This window comes from Dendrobates tinctorius, unplaced genomic scaffold (assembly GCF_039654945.1).
Source record: "Dendrobates tinctorius isolate UK_male_01 unplaced genomic scaffold, ASM3965494v1 ptg000181l, whole genome shotgun sequence".
In the NCBI taxonomy this organism is placed as follows: Eukaryota; Metazoa; Chordata; class Amphibia; order Anura; family Dendrobatidae; genus Dendrobates; species Dendrobates tinctorius.
The window spans coordinates 11,088,333-11,111,867 of record NW_027361848.1 but is presented as its reverse complement, the minus strand read 5'-3'; the positions used below and the strand labels follow the sequence as shown (position 1 = coordinate 11,111,867).

Sequence of the window (23,535 nt, the reverse complement as noted above, 5' to 3'; positions counted from 1 at the left end):
GAGTCTAGGGCTCCGTAGGAACCCCCCACGGCTACTGCTAGTTGTGTTGATAGGTTCAGGGGTCTGCAATCTGATAGTTGCCAACTTCCCTGGTTTTCTGGACGTAGCTTCTATTTTTGTGTCTGCTCCTACGGTGACTCTATCATAACAAGCTGGCATTACTGAACCCCACAGACACAGTAGCGAGTGTGTTTTTCTCGGCACTTCTGAATACCAACTGGCGTTGTTGGAGCCCAGGATGAGGCATGGAGCAGGCTGAGGCCTGATGGTGTTGGCATGTGGAGGCAGCAGGAGACTTTGCCATCTACACAGCAGGGGAACAGCTGGCAATACTGAACCCCACTAACACAGGAGCTAGTGTGTGTTTCTCTGCGAAGACGGCACTTCTGAACACCAACTGACGTTGTTGGAGCCCAGGATGAGGCATGGAGCAGGCTGAGGCCTGATGGTGTTGGCATGTGGAGGCAGCACAAGACTTTGCCGTCTACACAGCAGGGGAACAGCTGGCATTACTGAACCCCACAGACACAGTAGCGAGTGTGTTTTTCTCTGTGAAGACGGCACTTCTGAACACCAACTGGCGTTGTTGGAGCCCAGGATGAGGCATGGAGCAGGCTGAGGCCTGATGGTGTTGGCATGTGGAGGCAGCAGGAGACTTTGCCGTCTACACAGCAGGGGAACAGCTGGCAATACTGAACCCCACTAACACAGGAGCTAGTGTGTGTTTCTCTGCGAAGACGGCACTTCTGAACACCAAATGACATTGTTGGAGCCCAGGATGAGGCATGGAGCTGGCTGAGGCCAACTTGCAGCACGTTTTATAGAGGTAGTAGACTACTACTGATTGTAACCGTGCTCCACTATGGCCTCCGGCTTCGCTGTCTCTAGTATTTCCCCTGTCCTCCAACCCTGCCAGTGAAAGCTCTGAAGTGGCATCAGCACAATCCACACTTGTTCCTGTGTTACTTGGGCTCAGTCCCGTCAGTTGATCCCCTGATGTGTGTCCGGCAAGGTCTCCTGCTCTGTCCTCGTTCTCACTACTAGTAATGGGAATGTGGACAGAGCAGGAGACCTTGCCGGACACACATCAGGGGATCAACTGATGTGACTGAGGCCAAGTAACACTGGAATAAGTGTGGATTATGCAGACGCCACTTAAGAGCTGTCACTGGTGGGGTTGGAGGTCAGGGGAAATACTAGAGACAGTGGAGCCAGAGGCCTAAGTGGAGCAGGGTTAAAAATCAGTAGTAGTTTGAATGTGGATGGAGCAGGAGACTTTGCCGTCCACACAGCAGGAGAGCAGCTGGCGTTACTGAACCCCACTAACACAGGAGCTAGTGTTTTTCTCTGTGCAGACAACACATCTGAGCGGCAACTGGCTGTGTTGGAGCCCAGGGATTATAGTTCAGGTGGTAGAAACATGAACACAAAAGGAGACCTGGATACAGTTGCCAACCAATTATTTAGTCGGGAAGAGGACTGGAAAATTCTGGGGAGATCCAGGCCTTGTTCATTTTCAGAAAAGTAAGCCGGTCGACGTTATCGGAAGAAAGTCGCGTGCGACGGTCTGTTAGTACACCACCTGCGGCACTAAAGACGCGATAATACACTGGCAGCAGGGCAAGCCAGCACCTCCAATGCATACTGGCTAAGCTCTGGCCATGTATCCAGCTTAGAGACCCAAAACTTGAAGGGGGAAGAGCCATCTGGGAGTACACTCACAGGGCAAGACATGTAGTCTGTCACCATCTGACGGAAACGTTGCCTCCTGCTGACTGGAGCCGTCAGTGATGGTGTAGACAATTGTGGCGGACACACAAAACTTTGCCACATTTGGGCCATAGTGGTCTTGCCTTGTGCTGAGGCGCTGCCTCTGCTCCCTCTTTGTGCCGAATTTCCTCCACTGGCTCGACGCACAGAGGTGCTTTGTAAAGCACTAGCACCACTGCTGTCGGGTGGAATGGAAAACATGATGGACTGCACCAGTGTGTCTTGGTACTCCCGCAGTTTACGCTCCCGGTTCAAAGTTGGTATGAGGGTTTGCAAGTTGTCCCGGTAGCGAGGATCTAGGAGGGTGTACACCCAATAATCAGCCGTGTAGAGAATGTGGCCGATGCGGCGGTCGTTTCTCAGGCACTGCAGCATGAAGTCAACCATGTGCTGCAGACTCCCAACTGCTAAAGAACCGCTGTCCCCTGCTTGAGACGTGATCTCTGCCTGCTCTGCATCACCCCACCATCGCTGTACATACTGACTAGAGCTTTGTGTACCTCCCTCCTGTGGAGAGATGTCTTCCTCCTCCATCGACTCCTCCTCATCCTCCTCACAAAGTGTCCCCTGCCTAGGCCTTTGTGAGGAAGCACGTAGCACAGACTGTCCAGAAGCAGATGGAATTTGGGACTCCTCATCCTCCACCTCTTCCAAAACCTCATCTCTTAGTGCTTGCAGTGTTTTTTGAAGCATGCAGATAAGGAGGACAGTCATGCTGACTAGTGCATCATCTGCACTCGCCATCCGCGTGGGATCATCGAAGGCACGCAAAACAAGGCAGATGTCCTTCATAGAGGCCCACTCAGTGGTGCTGAAGTGTGACCGGCGCACATTGTGACTTGTTTGCGCCTGATGCAGCTAGTACTCCATGACTGCTGCCTGCTGCTCACACAACCGCTCCAACATATGTAACGTTGAATTCCACCTGGTGGGTAGGTCACATATGATGCGATGTTCCGGAAGGCATAATCGTCACTGCAGAGCAGCAAGGCGCGATCTTGCCGTGCTGGAACGACGCAAGTGAGCGCACTCTATGCGGACCTTGTGCAGCAGTGCATCAAGATCCAGATAGTCCCTCAGAAAGCTCTGCATGACCAAGTTGAGCACATGTGCCAGACATGGGATGTGAGTGAGGTTGCCAAGGCCAAGAGCTGCCACCAGATTTTGGCCATTGTCACACACTACCAAGCCCGGCTGGAGATTCGCTGGCACAAACCACACGTCGCTCTCCTGCTTGATGGCATTCCAGAGCTCCTGCGCTGTGTAGCTTCGATTCCCCAAAGAAATTAATTTCAGTACGGCCTGTTGACGTTTGGCCATGGCTGTGCTCATATCGGTCATAACAGGCTCCTGCTGCGCTGTTTCAGAGGAACTTGAGTAGGAGGAGGAGTTAATATGTACAGACTGGATTCCTGCAATCCGTGGAGTTGGCAGAACACGTAGAGGGCCACTCTCCAGATCTGTACCCGGCTTCACAACATTGACCCAATGGGCAGTGAGGGAAAGGTATCGTCCCTGTCCATGGTTACTGGTCCACGCATCAGTGGTCTGGTGGATCTTGCTACTGACGGCGTTTAGTAGCGCATGTTTTATATTTGCCTCCACATGTTTCTGCAGGGCAGGGATGGCTTGCCTGCTGAAATAAAAGCGGCTGGGCACGGTGTATTGTGGGACTGCCAATGCCATGAAGTCCCAGAAGGTGTCAGTCTCCACCAGCCTGAATGACAGCATTTCAAGGGCCAGTAGTTTGGCAATGCCAGCATTCAGAGCCTGTGCTCGGGGATGGTTTGCCGAGTATGGCCGCCTTTTCTCCCATGCCTGTGCTACCGATGGCTGCCGAGTGGCCTGGGAGTGTGAGGATGACTTGGAACGTGGTGCTGTGGGTGGAATGTCACAGGGTCTCCGGTCAACAGTGCCAGAGGTTCTTCCTTGGCAATCCTGTGAGGAAGCCGAACCAGCTGTGTGTGAGCTGGAGGAAGAGGCCCCAACACGAGCTGAAGAGGTGGTAGGTGGTGCTGTACGTTGGCCTACGTCTTCAGTGTGTCTGTGTAACTCCACCTCGTGCTTGGTCCGCACATATTTCCACATATTAGTGGTATTGAGGTTGCTGACATTTTTCCCTCTTTTGACTCTCTGATGACACAACTTGCATTTGACAAAGCAAATGTCATCTGCAACTGTGTCAAAAAAGGACCACGCCTTGGGAGCGCCCGTTTTGCCTTTTGAAAGTGGAATGCTCCTAATGGGTGCCGAAGTGGAGGCTACAGGCAACCAAGTCTGCCCCCTCCCTCTCCCTCTGGTTTTGGCCGTTCGGGGAATCTCTTTCTCAGAGCTGCTCCCACCACCTTCCTGTTCCTCACGCCATGATGGGTCAAGGACCTCATCATCTACACTCCCCTCTTCAAACACCTGCTTCTCCTGGATGGTCTCGCCAGCACCGTACGCAACAGAAAGTGGTAACTGAGTCTCGTCATCATCTGATGCATACTGAGGTGTGCTGACCATAGGCACTGGCCCACCCGCCTCTTCAGATTCAGAGGGACAAAGAAGTTGCGCATCACTGCATACTCCCTCTTCTTCACATTCTGGAATGCTGCTTGGCTGGCCCCCTCTTTCCAAACCAACAGAAGTAGAGACTGTGATGGCTCCTGTCCAGGGCTCTCTGACTGCCTGGGCACTTTGGCAGGTGGTGAAGAGACAGATGGTTGCTCTTCGGTGCTCTGGCCCTGAGAGGATGTGGAAGTAATTGAAGTCGATGCGTTAGCTGCCATCCATCCGACAACAGCTTCAATATGTTCCTCCCGCAGCAGTGGGGTACGGTGAGGTCCTACAAAGCTGCGCATAAAGGACTGTTGCCTGCTAAAACTGAGGGATGCTGACTCACTGGTGCCAACAGCAGGCACAGAATCCCCACGTCCTCTCCCTGCAGAATCCCCACGTCCTCTCCCTGCTGAAACTCCACGCACACGGCCACGTGCCTTACTCCCTGCCTTCTTCATCTTGCTAGACTGAGAAAGATAGGCAGAAAAGTACAAAGGGGGGACTTAGTGTGCTTATTCCTGAACACCTGGTTACAGGTATAAGAAACACTAATTTTATGAAGTGTGTGTGTCGACTACACTTTAATGGGAGCTAATGTGGCCTACACAACTTTCAAATGTAGTGTTTGGTGAACTTTGTTGTTTTTTTGGGGGGGAAAAAAAACTAAAAGGATGTGACCAAAGATTTGAAAGTCAGAGTATCACCAACTTTCTGGAGCTATTACAATGCAGGCAGGTAACCTACAATGCAAAAGATGAGGCTCCAAAAAAATTGGGTAATACTAATCTGGCTGCAGCTGAAGGGCACAAGCCAGAAAAAAGGCTCCTCTATCTACTCCTATATAGTGTTTGCAACCAACCAATGTAGATGGATATGGATGGATGCACACTAATAGGAGAAGAAAAAATGAGCTGCAATAAAAGAAAAATATATGAGGCAGTGACGCACGCTGAGCGGCCTACAACCAGACGTAGCTGCAGGACACACAGTCAGAGACCTCTCAGACAGCCGTGAACAGTGCAGCTAAGTGGGCACTAGCACTGAAAGGCTGCAGAAAAGCTCCGCTGTCTACTACTAGTGTTTGCAACCAACGTCTATGGATATGGATGGAAGCACACTAGATAGAATTTTTTAAAAATAAGCAGCTCAAAAAGAAAAATATGTATGAGGCAGCAGTGAGGCACGCTGGGCGGCCTACAACCAGACGTGGCTGAAGGACCCACTCCACAGCGTGAGCTGCACTCACACAGCCCTTGCAGACAGCTGTGAACACTGCTGCTAGGGAAAAGAAAGCTACAGTGGTGGTTTATGTAGCCTGGGTAAAGCACAATATTGTTTTGAGAATCGCTATTTCTAACTGTCCCTCACAGTCTTCAACAGCAGCCTGTCCCTAACTGAATTCACAGCAGAGTGACCAGAAATGGCGGCGGCGGTGGCTTTTATAGTGCATCATGACATCATTTCAGCAGCCAATCACAGCCATGCCAATAGTTAAAATGCCTACATGTCTAACAGGATGTGCCCACACTTCTGAGGATTCCCATTGGCTGAATCAAAGCGAGCGGGCTGATAGCATTATGGGAACTTCCGATTACGGTATCCGATATGAAAAAAGTATCGGAAGTCAGTATCGGAATTCCGATACAGCTAATATCGGCCGATACCCGATACTTGCGGTATCGGAAAGCTCAACACTAATAATTATTTGACCTGTCTCTTTAAGAAAGGAAATCTTGTGACTGGAAGGTTATAGACAGGAAGTGGGTTGGAGGAGTTTCAGTTTCAGTTTAGCCTCATGAGGGAAATGTGATGCTGTGTGCTGGAGGAAGAACGAGAAGAATAAAGTACAGTTAAAGCGTTCTGTCTTGAATTCCTGATACCGTGTGGACATTACAACTGGCGATGAGGATGGGATACAATCACCTGCTGCTGTGAGTACTAAACCCTGCTTTTCCCCGACACAAGCCAGCGCCACTGAGAGACTCCATCATGGTTGACTACTTGCACACGTTCCCCCAGTTTGATATGACTGATGTCATTAATCTCTCTCATAACTGGAGGAGATGGCTAAACCGGTTTGAGAATTTCCTGGAAACTATGGACATAAAAGAGGAGAAAAGAAAGAAAGCCGTGCTCCTGCACTGTGCGGGCACAGGAGTATATGACATATGCAGCACATTACCTGCAGAAGAGACAGACACGTACAGCAACTGGACCAAAGCTCTCACTGACTACTTCAACCCCAAACAGAACATCAGATATGAGAGATACAAGTTCAGGATTGCTTAGCAGCTTCCAGAAGAATCCTTAGACACCTATGTCACAAGGCTAAAAAAGCTAGCACGGATGGATGGATGTGCATTTACGGATGTAGATGATGAAATTCTAACTCAAGTAATTGTCACCTGCTCGTCTAATAACATAAGGAGTAAACCTCTGCAGCAGGATCTCTCTCTGCATGATTTACTCAAGATGGCCCGTGCTATAGAAATAGCAGATCATCAGGCCACCGCAATGGAGAATGGGGATAATTTACATGTGCATAATCTCAAACATAAAAGTGCACAAGACAAGCAAGCCCTGAAACAGAAGAAATGCTATAGCTGTGGACAAGATTTCCCTCACCACCTGAAAAAATGTCCAGCTATAGGACAAACATTGAATGCAAAAACCACGAATTGAAAATACCAATGCCACAATAATGGCAAAATAAATAGCAGGTAAACTCCTAAAACAATAATTGAAATCACCAAAGAAAAAAGGAGTACTAAAACCTCAGTTCAATAAAAATATAGTATTTTTATTAAATTAATCATTAAAAATTTCTATATGAAAATTACATCATGTAAACAAATTGTAGAAGGACATAGACAGACATAATTCTGAGGCTACAGCATAATATGTAGCGTATATGGACTTGGTAGAAGGACCTCTCCATTTTTCTATACAAACCATCACTTACAGTCATATGTTAAAGTTTGAGCACCCCTAATAATGTTAACCTTTTTTCTTTATAACAATTTTGGTTTTTGCAACAGCTATTTCAGTTTCATATATCTAATAACTGATGGACTCAGCTATAGTTCTGGATTCAAATGAGGTTTATTGTACTAACAGAAAATGTGCAATCTGCATTTAAACAAAATTTGACAAGTGCAAAAGTATGGGCACCCTTATCATTTTCTTGATTTGAACACTCCTAACTACTTTTTACTGACTTCCTGAAGCACTAAATTGGTTTTGTAACCTCATTGAGCTTTGAACTTCATAGCCAGGTGTATCAAATCGTGAGAAAAGGTATTTAAGGTGGCCACTTGCAAGTAGTTCTCCTATTTGATTCTCCTATGAAGAGTGGCATCATGGGCTCCTCAAAACATCTCTCAAATGATCTGAAAACAATGATTATTCAACATAGCTTTTCAGGGGAAGGATACAAAAAGTTGTCTCAGAGATTTAACCTGTCAGTTTCCACTGTGAGGAACATAGTAAGGAAATGGAAGACCACAGGTACAGTTCTTGTTAAGCCCAGAAGTGGCAGGCCAAGAAAAATATCAGAAAGGCAGAGAAGAAAAATGGTGAGAACAGTCAAGGACAATCCACAGACCACCTCCAAAGACCTCCAGCATCATCTTGCTGCAGATGGTGTCACTGTGCATCGGTCAGCAATACAGCGCACTTTGCACAAGGAGAAGCTGTATGGGAGAGTGATGCGAAAGAAGCCGTTTCTGCAAGCACGCCACAAACAGAGTCGCCTGAGGTATGCAAAAGCACATTTGGACAAGCCAGTTACATTTTGGAAGAAGGTCCTGTGGACTGATGAAACAAAGATTGAGTTGTTTGGTCATACAAAAAGGCGTTATGCATGGAGGCTAAAAAACACAGCATTCCAAGAAAAACATTTGCTACCCACAGTAAAATTTGGTGGAGGTTCCATCATGCTTTGGGGCTGTGTGGCCAATGCCAGCACCGGGAATCTTGTTAAAGTTGATGGTCGCATGGATTCAACTCAGTATCAGCAGATTCTTGACAATAATGTGCAAGAATCAGTGACGAAGTTGAAGTTACGCAGGGGATGGATATTTCAGCAAGACAATGATCCAAAACACCGCTCCAAATCTACTCAGGCATTCATGCAGAGGAACAATTACAATGTTCTAGAATGGCCATCCCAGTCCCCAGACCTGAATATCATTGAACATCTGTGGGATGATTTGAAGCGGGCTGTTCATGCTCGGCGACCATCAAACTTAACTGAACTGGAATTGTTTTGTAAACAGGAATGGTCACAAATACCTTCATCCAGGATCCAGGAACTCATTAATAGCTACACGAAGCGACTAGAGGCTGTTATTTTTGCAAAAGGAAATATTAATGTCACTTCTTAATTAATGTCATGTCTACGAAATATTAATGTCACTTTTATGTTGAGGTGCCCATACTTTTGCACCGGTCAAATTTTGTTTAAATGCAGAGTGCACATTTTCTGTTAGTTCAATAATCCTCATTTGAATCCAGAGATATAACTGAGTCCATCAGTTATTAGATATATGAAACTGAAATAGCTGTTGCAAAAAACAAAATTGTTATAAAGAAAAAAGGTTAACATTAATAGGGGTGCCCAAACTTTAACATATGACTGTATATTTATTAATTTAATTCTTATTTCCTATGATATATATATATATATATATCTATGACTATAACACCAGGTGTACTCTCAAATATATTTTATCTTGCACAACTAGTGTAGCAAACCAGAGTGTACATCTTAAAAAACTGTCCATATATTAAAGCCAGGAAATAAATAAAAAAAGAATAAAAAAGTAAAAGGGGTCATACCACAATGAGTCCGCTGTGCCGTCAGAAAAACCGCAGCCATATACATATTATGCTGTAGCCTCAGAATTATGTCTGTCTATGTCCTTCTACAATTTGTTTACATGATGTAATTTTCATATAGAAATTTTTAATGATTAATTTAATAAAAATACTATATTTCTATAGGACAAACATGCAGTAAATGTGGAAAAGGGAACCACTTTGCAGCTGTCTGCAAGTCAGTGCACAACAAGTCTCCTCTATCTATGGCAAAGCCCACGAATATAAAAATGGTAAATCAGGATACAGAAGAAATATCTGTGGCTGAGAACTATGTGTTCACTACCTCTGTCACTGGCTCAGTGCAGTCTCCCTGTATCACGCTCACCATCTGCGACACGGATATCACCTTTACAATAGATACGGGAGCTTCAGTGGATATCATAGACAGCAATGCATATGAACAATTGAAAACAAAGCTAGTCTTACAGCAAGTGCATACTAAAATCTTTCCATATGGATCTAAAACACCTCTAATTACACTGGGACAATTTGATGCTGAACTTAGCTATAAAGAAAATAGGCAGAAAACCACTTTTCACACATTACAAGAATTGGGAGGCTGTTTTCTCAACTATCACACTGCCCTGAAGCTAGGACTCATCCAGATTATTCATACTATAACTGACCCAGCGGATCTGGATGTAAAAGCCATGGTGAACAGCTTTCCCTCCTTATTTAGAGGATTGGGAAAACTAAAGAACTCTCATGTGCATCTTCATGGAGATGACAGTGTTCGTCCAGTAGCCCAGGCTCACAGGTGTATTCCATTTCACCTGAGAAAGAAGGTAGAAAAGGAACTCCAATTGCTCATGAATGAGGACGTTATTGAAACTGTTACTGGTCCCACTCCGTGGGTCTCTCCACTTGTGGTAGTTCCAAAACCAAAGACTCCAGAGCAGGTGAGACTGTGTGTTGACATGCGCCTGCCCAACACCGCTATTCAGAGAGAAAGACATATCTCACCTACAATTGATGACCTCATTCACTTATTAAATGGAGCAACCGTTTTTTCAAAACTTGACCTCAATAAGGGCTATCATCAATTAGAATTGAGTCCTGAATCCAGATACTTAACAACATTTTCCACCCATGTGGGTCTCCAAAGATATAAAAGATTTACTTTTGGGTCTGCCCAGCAGCGGAAATTTTTCAAGACACGATAAGGAGCATCATTCAACACATTCCGAATGCCTTTAATTATAGTGAAGGCATACTGGTTTTTGGGAAAACTCAAGCTGAACACAATCGTGCTCTGTATGCTATCTTCGAATGCCTGCTCTCTGCTGGACTTACTTTGAACAAAGAGAAGTGTTAATTTGATAAAAGTTCATTGGAGTTCTGTGGTCACATCTACTCGGCGGAAGGAGTACGACCTGATCCCAAGAAAGTGGAATCCATCAGAGCAGCCGCAATTCCACAGAATGCCAGTGAAGTGCACTCTTTTCTTGGGATGGCCAGCTACTGTGCTAGATACATTCCAAATTTTTCAACAATCAGCACTCCATTAAGAGAACTTACAAAACAAAGTTGTGTCTTTCAATGCCTCTTTTGACACAATTAAAAATGAACTCTGATCAACAACCACCATGGCCTATTTTGATCCAGCTCTTCGAACTGAACTGATTGTGGATGCCAGTCCTGTGGGACTGGGTGCTATTTTAGCGCAATACAAGGATGACAATCAAAGTCCCCACATCATTTCTTATGTAAGCAAAAGCCTAAAAAACACTGAAAGAAAATATTCACAACCTGAAAAAGAAAGCTTGGCAGTTGTTTGGGGATGTGAACACTTTCACTTATTTCTCTATGGAGCTCCCTTCACCATTGGCATAGATCATCAAGCTCTCCTTACAATTTTTTGAAATCCCCGAGTTAAAATGCCTGCACGGATCGAACGATGGGGTCTACGTGTACAGGACTACAATTATAACATTGTTCACAAACCTGGAAAGTATAGCAATCCAGCTGATTATCTCTCAAGACATCCTGTGAATGATGATAAACCTGGGCATTCCTCCATGGAAAAATACATACGATTTGTTGCAGCTCATGCAGTGCCAAAAGCACTTTCTGTTGATCAGTTTGTGAATACAATAACAAGTGACAAGGCACTCTGTGCCTTAATACAAATCATCCAAAATCGAAGGTGGCATGAAATTCAAAAGGAAAAATTTCCTGATTCTGAGATTGATCTGAAGGAATTAAAACTATTTTCAAATGTTCGTGAGGAATTGTCAGTCACTGAAGAGCACCTCATCCTTCGAGGTACCAAACTGGTTGTACCTAAGGCCTTGCGCAACTTAGTCATAAAGATAGCACACGAAGGTCTTCTAGGAATTGTTGGTACAAACAAGTTACTCAGAGAAAAAGTGTGGTTCCCAAATATGGATCAATTGGTGGAAGAGAGGATTAGACACTGCTCAACTTGTCAATTAATTACGCCATCATCAAGGTAAGAGCCACTACAAATGTCTCCGTTACCCACTGCTGTCTGGGAGGAAGTGGCCGTCGACATATTTGGACCAATACCAAATGGCCAATACATTCTAGTAACAATTGATGAATATTCTAGATACCCTGTTAGTTCGTTCATCTCTTCAACGTCTGCTAATAGTCTCATACCAGAACTGGACAACATATTCTCTGCATATGGCATTCCAAGAGTGGTTAAAACAGACAATGGGCCTCCATTCAATGGACATATATTTACACAGTTTTCTGAATACTTAGGGTTCAGCCACAGGAAAATCACACCTTGTTGGCCGCAAGCCAATGGAATTGTAGAACGTTTCATGCGCACTATGGAGAAATGAATCAAGGCAGCTAGTCTGGAGCACACCCCCACTGAAACAGTCACTATGCAAATTCTTGCGCAATTACCACAGTACACCACATTCCACCACTAACGCTGCTCCATCTCATCTAATGTTCAGCAGAACTCTTCGTATATGGATCACTGATGTGACCAGCCATCCCCTACCCAGTGACTCTTCAGTGCGATCAACAGACTTCTCTAACAAGCAAGCCATGAAACATTATGCAGACAGAAGGCGAAAGGCACAGCCAAGTGCCATCAAAAGATGTGATGTCGCTGTGCGTCAAAGATCAACCAACAAAATCTCAGCTGTATATGGTCTGGCAAAATATAATGTTACTGAGGGAAGAGGTAACATGGTCACGGCTGAGCGAGATGGACACTCTATAACCCGAAATTCCTCACATTTTAAAATTAACTGGGATACCAAGATGTTTGGAGATGGCCTTACAGTTGTGGCGAAAAGTATTGACACCCCTGCAATTTTGTCAGATAATACTCAGCTTCTTCCTGAAAATGATTGCAATCACAAATTCTTTGGTATTATTATCTTCATTTAATTTGTCTTAAAAGAAAAAACACAAAAGAGAATGAAGCAAAAAGCAAAACATTGATCATTTCACACAAAACTCCAAAAATGTGCCAGACAAAAATATTGGTACCCTCAGCCTAATACTTGGTTGCACAACCTTTAGCCAAAATAACTGCGACCAACCGCTTCCGGTAACCATCAATGAGTTTCTTACAATGCTCTGCTGGAATTTTAGACCATTCTTCTTTGGCAAACTGCTCCAGGTCCCTGATATTAGAAGAGTGCCTTCTCCAAACTGCCATTTTTAGATCTCTCCACAGGTGTTCTATGGGATTCAGGTCTGAACTCATTGCTGGCCACCTTAGAAGTCTCCAGTGCTTTCTCTCAAACCATTTTCTAGTGCTTTTTGAAGTGTGTTTTGGGTCATTGTCCTGCTGGAAGACCCATGACCTCTGAGGGAGACCCAGCTTTCTCACACTTGGCCATACATTATGCTGCAAAATTTGTTGGTAGTCTTCAGACTTCATAATGCCATGCACACGGTCAAGCAGTCCAGTGCAAGAGGCAGCAAAGCAACCCCAAAACATCAGGGAACCTCCGCCATGTTTGACTGTAGGGACCGTGTTTTTTTCTTTGAATGCCTCTTTTTTTCTCCTGTAAACTCTATGTTGATGCCTTTGCCCAAAAAGCTCTACTTTTGTCTCATCTGACCAGAGAACATTCTTCCAAAACGTTTTAGGCTTTTTCAGGTAAGTTTTGGCAAACTCCAGCCTGGCTTTTTTATGTCTCGGGGTAAGAAGTGGGGTCTTCCTGGGTCTCCTACCATAGAGTCCCTTTTCATTTAGACGCCAACGGATAGTACGGGTTGACACTGTTGTACCCTCAGACTGCAGGGCAGCTTGAACTTGTTTGGATGTTAGTCGAGGTTCTTTATCCAACATCCGCGCAATCTTGCGTTGAAATCTATTGTCAATTTTTCTTTTCCGTCCACATCTAGGGAGGTTAGCCACAGTGCCATGGGCTTTAAACTTCTTGATGACACTGCGCACGGTAGACACAGGAACATTCAGGTCTTTGGAGATGGACTTGTAGCCTTGAGATTGCTCATGTTTCCTCACAATTTGGTTTCTCAAGTCCTCAGACAGTTCTTTGGTCTTCTTTCTTTTCTCCATGCTCGATGTGGTACACACAAGGACACAAGACAGAGGTTGAGTCAACTTTAATCCATATCAACTGGCTGCAAGTATGATTTAGTTATTGCCAACACCTGTTAGGTGCCACAGGTAAGTTACAGGTGCTGTTAATTACACAAATTAGAGAAGCATCACATGATTTTTCAAACAGTACCAATACTTTTGTCCACCCTCTTTTTTTATGTTTGGTGTGGAATTATATCCAATTTGGCTTTAGGACACTTCTTTTTGTGTTTTTTCATTTAAGACAAATTAAATGAAAGAATTGTGTTTGCAATCATTTTCAGGAAGAAACTGAGTATTATCTGACAAAACTGCAGGGGTGTCAATACTTTTCTGGCCACAACTGTACTTTTTATCTAATTAGGAGCTCTGTTTTTAACACATATACGCTTAGTATGATTGACCTGTCCGTCCGGACTTTGACATAAATACAGAGGATTGTCTTTCAAGTCTGCTGGGGTATGGTTTAAAGGAGAATTACTTATAAGTACATGGATATTCACATACCAGAGTGCCCACCGAGTATTCCTTCGTTTAACAAATCTTATTTTAGGCCATGTGGTCTTTCTAAATACTTTGGTTAGTAACCATCTACCATAAAGGACACGATTCTCGTCTGTTCTTTTTCTGAAACATACGCAACCCCACACAAAATCTGCAAAGTACAGTTACTCAACTTGCAGCTTCATTCTTACAAGTGTGACCATGTGCTTCACTTCTTTTAGTGTACCTTTGTTTTATCTTTGGTGCCAATTGACCAGGATCACACCTAATTGGACTCCCTTATACATTCAGAATTTTTATATTTAAAGGGAATCTGTCATCAATTTTTTTGACTATCAGTTGCGGCCACTGACATCAGGGGCTTATCTACTACATTCTGTAATGCTGTAGATAAGCCCCCGATATACCCAGAAAGATAAGAAAAAAGAGTTAGATTATACTCACTCAGGGGAGTTCTGGGTCCGGAGGGAGTCGCGGTCCGGTCCGGCATCTCCCATCTTCCAGCGATGACGTCCTCTTCATTCCTGTCCGTCGCGGCTCCAGCGCAGGTGCACTGCTCTGCTCTCTTGAGGGCAGAGCAGTTTACTGCCGTGCACAGGTGTCGGGCAGGAATGAAGAGGACATCATCGCTGCAAGATGGGAGGCGCCGGACCTGACCGCGACTCCCTCCAGACCAGAACCGGACCCAGAATCCCCTTTAAATCCTTATTACTCATATACGGTCATTCAGTTAAGCCAAGGAGTCTCATATATCAGTCACCTTCTTTCACACACGATTATTCAATAAAAAAATTTCAGCAAATATATGCCCTGCCTTAACCGTCTAGACAAAGTATCTTCAAACTATGTCATATGTACTGCAATCTCCCCCTCCTGGTGCTCCTTATTGGTCTATATTCCTCATTTCTGCCTATCCTCTCTCTCTTTGTCTCTTTTGTTGATGTCCTAATGTGCTTCTTATCGTGCAGCGCTGCTTTTGCACACTCCTCCGGGGCCCTCAAAATTGGCTGTCTATAGCGCCCAAATTGTCCACAACTTGCGAAACCTAAACTGTTTTCACAGTTATTAGATGTGCAGACCCCCAAAAAACAATGGTTCCTCTTATTGTCCACAACATGCGTAACCTAAACTCTTTTCACAGTTTATAGGTGTGCGGGCCTAAGGAACAATGATTAGTGATTAGGCCAACGTGACTACTCCAGGGTCACTTTCATTTAATTCTCATGGCCTCTCAGTGAGAAGTGGCACATGGCACATCCCTCAAATTAGGAATTTCATACCTCAACCAGAGAACAAAGTAAACCAAAAATAGACTAGTGTGATCCAGACTATCTCAGGATCTCTAGCACCATATGAGAGCAGCTTGTGCGTATCAGACAAGACAGAAGACAGACGTACACCATGAAAGACAGACTTATTACACATATAGCAAACATATAACAGATATAGCAGCAAAGAGATTTTCCAGTCCAATATACTGTTCACATATCACTAGGATATTCTACAGTTCTTTGCTAAACAATATGGGCTGGTCGTGGAGAGAGACTTGACTATATCATATCTGGAGCCTGGACTGCAGATTGTGAGACAGGTGGAGACACAGAGAGAGTTTGTAATAAACAATGGTTCTTATCTTCCTGGAATTTTGTCTGTTTGTCCTCTGGTCAGTCTGCGATTGCCGGGTTACAGATATTGGGAGTCTTCCGTTTTGACCAAGCCACCCAGGGATGCCAAATGTTAGGGTGATTAGGGTGGTCTTCAAGTCAGACCATCAAGTATCTTGGATGGTTGCCAAATGTTGTAGATGCTCGAGCAAGGTGATGGACAATAGACACAGACAAGAGTATCTGAATCAAAATGCCATAAAGTTTATTCCAGAGTCGGCTGTTATATACAATTCAGAATAGGCGTACATATTATTTCATCTCTATGCTATGCGCATGTCAAGACTTGTTATTCAAAGTAAGCGGAATTGTTTATTACAGTGAAATATCCTAAAATACATATGTCAGCTGTCTATTACAAATAAGATCATTTATTATCCATCAGATGATTTTCCATTAAAGGTAACAGGTGTTTAATTATGTAAGGTCCAAATATCCATATAATTAGTCCTATCTCAATAAGGTTTACAACCCGTTATCTGTATAAGCCTGGAATCCCCACACATACATTACTTATATTAAGTCAACACTGCCCTGGGCGCAGTCTTGTAATGTCAGCAACAAGAATTACAAAGGTTAGAATGACACAAGCTAATATGAAATGTTAGAATTTTGTTATACATCAATGAGAAGCCCTGAGGGTCCCTGAATTCCCCTATCACCTCCTTTGTACTTGCTCTAGTTCCATTATATCCTTCCTGATCACCAGTGCCAAAAACTGTACACAGGAATGCATGTGCATTCTAACCAGGGATTTGTACAGAGGCAGTATAATGCTCTCATCATGTGTACCAAACCTATTTTAATGCACCCTATGATCCTGTTTGCCTTGGCAGCCGTTGCCTGGCATTGGCTACTCCAGGTAAGTTTATCATTAACTAGGATCCCCACTGTGCACTGTGCAATGTGCACAAAAACAGTGTGGTCTCCTGACGGTTCAGATCAGTAGCAATGAGCTAAAAACAGTGTGCTCTGTCAGTGGTGTTTCCAACATCGTCCCCACAAGTAACATCACTTGCGGGGATGGCACGGGTCTTTGCATGCCAGGTATTCGTCTTACAACGTGCACTGACAGAGCGCTTGACCCCCATTATCGCAATGTGCGGTCATTCAGTGACGGAGCCTTGGACGTGGGCTGCAGCGTCTGAGGCTCCGTCACCGCTAGCACAGATGAATCATCTGCGCTAGCGGGTATAGCATAAAGCCATCGTGTTATGCTATACCATTAACGCAGCTCATCAACGCTATGCGTTGAACGGGCTGCTTAAATGCAATGTGAACCTAGCCTAAATCAGGGCCTAAATTTTTCACTTCCTTGAAAGCGAATATATATCATATAAATTGATTCATCCATTCATTAATTTATGATGCTTTCAATGTAGTTTTAACCTCACCTTTATATGTCATAATGATTTGTTTTCCTGTCATTTTTAGGAAGTTTACGTGGGAAAAGAAACTTTATGCACTATTGATGGTCTCCATTTCAACAGCACCTACAACGCAAGAGTCAAAGCATTTAATTCAACAGGCCTTGGGCCTTATAGCAAAACTGTAGTTCTCCAGACATCTGATGGTTTGTACAGAATATGATTTTCACATTTGAATTTTTACTCTTGAAGTTATATGTGAATATCTATATAAGATGGATTTAAAGGAAGTCTGTCTGCCCAAACTAACAGTATAAACTGAGAACAACAACTGAGCATTGTAGGGTCAATGCCCTCATAAAAAATCACATCTATAAGATCCAATTCATCAACGTGTTTTTGCCAGGTTGCCCAAAAATATTACAAGTTTTGGTGTTTTCAAGCTAGTTTTACATAACTCTGCCAAAATGTGCAGAGCTGAGGTGGGACGGGTGGGTGGAATTGGCCATGCATCTACAGCTTGTCTAATTCATGACCAGCTGTGCCATATCTTATGCCAGAAATCTTACTCCAGTCCTGATTCTGTTCTGCAGAAGTTTAATTAGATATGCTAATTAGGCTGCCTGGTGCCTTTTTTGTGTTTCCAAAAGACTCAGTACACTGTTGCGCCCACTGGTTTTACAAGACTCTTTCACTGGTGATTGACAGCACAAGCTTGCCTAAGCTTTCAATACAGACAGCGTTCTCTCCAGGCAAGTCAGAATTGTCAATGACCAGTGAAGGAAGAGGGGACAAGCAAATGGATGAAATGGTGCACTGAACCACTTGACTGCAGCAAGGGTGCACTAAACCACTTGGCCACAGCAAGGGTGTAGTGAACCACATGGCCAACAGCAAGGGTGCACTAAACCACTTGGCCGCAGCAACGGTGCACTGAACCACTTGGCCGCAGCAAGGGTGCACTAAACCACTTAGCCACAGCAAGGGTGCACTGAATCATTTGGCCACAGCAAGGGTGCACTCAACCACTTGGCCGCAGCAAGGGTGCATTGAACCACTTGGCTGCAGCAAGAGTGCACTAAACCACTTAACCACAGCAAGGGTGAACTGAATCACTTGGCCACAATAATGGTGCGCTAAACCACTTGGCTGCAGCGAGGGTGCACTGATCCACTTGTCCGCAGTAAGGGTGCACTGAACCACTTGGCCATAATAAGGGTGCACTAAACCACTTAGCCACAGCAATGGTGCACTGAATCACTTAGCCGCAGCAAGGGTGCACTGAACCACTTGGCCGTAATAAGGGTGCACTAAACCACTTAGCCACAGCAAGGGTGCACTGAATCACTTGGCCGCAGCAAGGGTGCACTGAACGACTTGGCCACAGCAAGAGTGCACTAAACCACTTGGCCACAGCAAGGGTGCACTGAACCACTTGGCCACAGCAAGGGTGCACTAAACCACTTGGCCGCAGCAAGGGTGCACTAAACCACTTGGCCGCAGCAAGGGTGTGGGTCGCCCTCCCAGGGCTGTGGGGTACTCGGTACCGGGCCGGTATCAGCGGGATGTGTCACAGCAGCGGTGACCCGGACCGTGGCCTTGGGCGCTCAAGTAATGGGGGAGATTGAATGGTGGAATGTAGTTAGATGAATAGTTCATGACGCCACCTGTGGTGTTCGGCAAGGGAGGTGTTAAGCCGATGCTGCATGCAGATCAGCTGGGATTGATGGTATGGTGCAGCAAAGATGTAAAAGCTCCCCACAGGTGAAGCTATAGTACCAGGGCAGTGTAGATGTGGTTGGCAAAGGGATGTAGCAGTGCCGGAAAGGTAGGAAGCAGACAAGACACAGCGGGGTGCAATTTCTGTACCTTTACTTGATAACTGCAGTCCAGGGTCCTGATTACAGATGGTATTGGAGCAGGCTAGCCTGGAAGCAATTCAGGGATTATCTCTCAGCAGATGGGCTGTGCAGTCTCCTTACTAGCGCTTATTCGAATGAAGTACTCCCAGTACTGAGTTACACTGGAGTTCCTCCTGTCAGATGTTCTCAAGAACCTCACTTGCACGGCAGACAGCTAAAACCTATCTCGGGGACTCCTCTCCTGAGTCCCGGCTCACTATCCAAGCTGCTGTTGTGCCCTCAAGTCTTAGGTGGGACTACGGCATTTACAGCCTCCTACTCCTCTGTTGTCTGTTGCAGGACCGTTAGTATCCGTACAACCATGGAGACCAGGCTCCAGTTCATGCGCTCTCACGGGAGATGAGCTCTTCCTCTCAGCTCTATCTCAGCGCTCCTTCCACATGTCTGCACACTTCACCCTCCGCAGACTCACTACTACTCCTTCCTCTTGGCCCTCAGAGAGCACTCCTCCCCTTAATTCCGGTTCAGAGTCCCCCCTGCTGGCCTGGAGTGGAACTGTGTTGCATGCATAGATTGACTGCGAGAGAGACCCATCATTGCCTCCAAGCCTGGCATTACCCTCCCCTGGAGGAAGGCAAAGCCACTGTGGCGACCATACTCCTGGGGGCACCACATTCCCCCTAGTGCAAGTCAGCACTCCTGGGCTGAACAAAAACATGACACATATAAACAGTTAGACAATAATAATTGTACAAGAGTTAAAAATGAAAAAGTTACAAAAACCAAGAGCTTCAAAAATGGTCCTATGATGATAAGTCCAAGCATCAATGTCCATGGTCCATTCCTGGGCAAATGGTGAACTATATACAGGAAAGTTTTTGACCACACAAGTCCTGTGGTATAATGTCCATAAAAACAAAACTGGCAGATCTAAAGGAAACTCTTACAGGTTACCTGTAGGCACAAAACTTGGAAAACAGTTACATATATACATATACAATTTCAACATTTACATTTACCTATATACGATATCTGATGGGTGGTATCCCTTGTGTAATGCAGGTAGACCTGCGTAATACTGGTGTAGTGGGTAATATATTGGCTACACTACTGGGGGTTCTGCATGGCACAGGGATCCTAGATTGTCTGCAAACTCTTAGACTCACCAGGGGCATAACAGGTTCACCACTGGCAAGGCGAGGGTTCTCTGGCTCCACTGCTGGTGTGGCATCTGCTACCTGATTTTCCTGATCCTCAGGATTTCCTTGAGTCACGTCTTCCTGTGCTACCAATTGGGGAAATGTCAACACCGGCACCACTAGAGCATCATTTACTTTAGTCCAATTCGCAGGGAATTCCCCAAGTATTGTGCTGACCTTCTCTTCTTCCTCTATGGGTTGGATGTTATCTGGTTCTTCCACTCTTTCCTTCAGCAGGTCAGGACATAATTTCAGGTGATCTCTCGATATTGCTGCTGAGGTCTTTGCTAATAAGGCATACCTTGGTATTATCAAAGCTTGAGGGCAGGATGGTATAAGGTTCAGCTTCCCATTGATCATCCAATTTGTGCAATCTTCTCTTCCTTTTTAAGGCTTGTTCTCCCGGCGACAAAGGAACGGCAGGTGCATTCTGATTATAAAGCTTTTCCTGCTTTTGTCTTGCCTGGGCTAGACTCTTTTCCACGCATTCTTGAACTCTTCTGTACTGTTGTTGTCTTTCTGAATCCCAGTCAGCATCTGGTGACGTTACTTCGGGCGTAAGGACTCCCATGTCCAAATCAATAGGCAGTTTACCAGGTCTTGCTCTCATTAAGTAGGCTGGGGTACAGTTGGTGGAGTTCACTGGAATATGGTTGTAGAGGTCCACCAGATCTGGCAACTTCTCTGGCCACAGATTCCTCTCCTCCAAGGGCAAAGTCTTCAGTAGATCAATCACTACCTGGTTCATCTTCTCACACATGCCATTGGTCTGTGGGTGGTACGGTGTTGTCCGGATCTTCTTACAACCATACAAGTTACAGAATTCCTGGAACACTTCTGCCTCGAAAGCTGGACCTTGATCTGTAAGCACTCTTTCAGGATATCCATGTGGTCTACAGAAGTGCTTTTGGAATGCTCTGGCTGCTGTCCTGGCTGTCTGATCTTTGACAGGCACAACTACCAGGAATCTTGAGTAGTGGTCCACAATGGTAAGAGCATAGATGTAGCCGGACCGGCTTGGAATCAGCTTCACATGGTCCAGTGCTACCAACTCAAGGGGCTGTTTGGTGATGATTGGCTGTAGAGGAGCTCTCTGGCTGTTTCGATCCTCCCTGCGCAGGTTACATTGTCCACACTCCCGGCACCACCTCTCAATGGCTTTCCTCATACCAGCCCAGTAGAACCTCTCCCGGAGCAATGCTTGCAACTTCTTCCATCCAAAGTGTTCCGCTCCATTGTGATATGCCTCTAGGACCATTGATGCCTCGCTCTTTGGGACTACCACCTGCCAGACCAGCTCATGAGTACGGGCATTGATACTCCTCCGACACAGTTTTCCTTCATAGATGAACAGCCGGCCTCTCTCCTTCCACAACTGCTGGGTTTCTTCAGGAGCATCCGACTCTTGGCGTGAGTCAGCTTGTGACAGTAGCTCCTTCACCAGGCGGACTGCAGGGTCACTATCTTGTGTTTCTGCACAGTCATGATGGGGCATTGGATTCAGGGTGACCTCCTTCAAGCCAGACCGTCTGTTTCTCACTCCTTGAGCACGCTGGGCCGCAAGTGGCCGATGGAAGGGAGGTAACTCTATTTCTTCAAGAGCCTCAGGGTCTCCTCCTGCATCTGGTAGGTTAGGCATTCTGGACAGCGCATGAGCATTGGCATTCTTGTGCCCTGCCCGGTACTTGATGGTAAACTCATAGTTAGATAGCCGAGCCATCCATCGCTGTTCCAGTGCACCTAGTTTTGCAGTGTCCAAGTGCGTCAACGGATTTGTTGTCCGTGAAGATAGTGAACTTGGCGGAGGCTAGGTAATGTTTGAACCTTTCGGTGACAGCCCAGACTATGGCAAGGAACTCCAGCTTGAAAGAACTGTAGTTGTCAGGGTTCCTTTCAGTGGGGCGCAGCTTCCTGCTGGCATAGGAGATCACTCTTTCTTTCCCATTCTGTACCTGCAACAGTACTGCTCCTAGTCCCACGTTGCTGGCATTAGTGTACAGCACAAAGGGTTTGTCATAATCTTGGTAGGCCAGAACTTCATCTCCTGTGAGAGCCATCTTCAATGAAGGACCTTTCCAACTCTTCAGTCCATTCAAAGGTGGAATTTTTCTGTTTGGTCTTCTTGTACTGCCCCACCAGAAGATTTTGCACAGGGGTGGCTATTTCAGTAAAGCCTTTGATGAATCTTCGGTACTAGCCTACCAGTCCAAGGAATTGGCGTACTTCATGAAGGTTGCTGGGCTTCGGCCAGTCCCGGATGACTGTGACCTTATCAGGATCTGGTGCCACACCTTCTGCACTGACCACATGACCGAGGTACTGCACCTTGGGCTTCAGGAGGTGGCACTTGGAGGGCTTCACCTTCAGGCCAAAATTGGACAAAGCTTCAAACACTTCAGCCAGGTGTTCCAGATGATCTTCATAGGTTTTGGAGAAAACAATGACATCATCCAGGTACAACAGGACCATCTCAAAGTTCATGTGTCCCAGGCAGCAATCCATCAGCCATTGAAATGTTCCTGGGGCTATGCAGAGCCCGAATGGCATATAATTGAACTCACAGAGACCCATTGGAGTGGTAAATTCTGTTTTCTCCTTGTCTGCCTCTGCCACAGGAACCTGCCAATACCCACTAGTGAGATCTAAGGTGGAAAAGTAGTTAGCAGTTTTAAGTGCAGCTAATGATTCCTCAATTCTAGATAGTGGGTAGGCGTCTTTATGTGTAATGCTGTTAATTTTCCTGTAATCAACACACATTCTCATGGTACCATCCTTTTTCTTTACAAAAACTATGGGAGCTGCCCATGGGCTACAACTCTCTGATAACGCCTGCTTCCTTCATCTCCCTCAACATACTCTTAGCACATTGGTATTGTGTTGGGGGTATAGGTCGGTACCTCTCCTTTATGGGTGGATGGTCTCCAGTGGGGATATGATGTTGAACCCCTTTTGCCTGCCCAAAATCTAGTGGCTGTTTGCTGAATACCCGCTCATACTCTTGTGTCACTCTGTAAACCCCATTTTTCTGGTAGGAGGGCGTAGAGTCAGTTCCCACCTGCAGTTGCTGGCACCACTCCTCCATCTGCTTCACAGAGCCATTGTCCCCCACCTGATCAGATGAGACAAAGGGCTCTGCTGCCTACAAAGAGTTGTTATTGACAGTGAGCAGCTTAGCAACTGTGGTGTACCGACGTATCGTGGCCT

The 23,535-nt window shown here is 45.5% G+C and overlaps 1 protein-coding gene across 4 annotated transcripts in view; it reads left to right on the top strand.

Annotated features, from left to right (window-relative positions):
* The window catches only part of TRIM67 (tripartite motif containing 67), a 779,172-nt gene that overhangs the window by 529,594 nt on the left and 226,043 nt on the right, over positions 1-23,535 (top strand). For all 4 annotated transcript variants that reach the window (XR_012221447.1, XM_073551878.1, XM_073551876.1 and 1 more), the window contains exon 7: positions 17,338-17,476. Coding sequence is in view for 3 of the 4 variants with exons in the window: in XM_073551878.1 (XP_073407979.1) it covers positions 17,338-17,476 (139 nt within the window). In the remaining variant the exon portion in view is untranslated. The remainder of the gene's footprint in view (positions 1-17,337; positions 17,477-23,535) is intronic.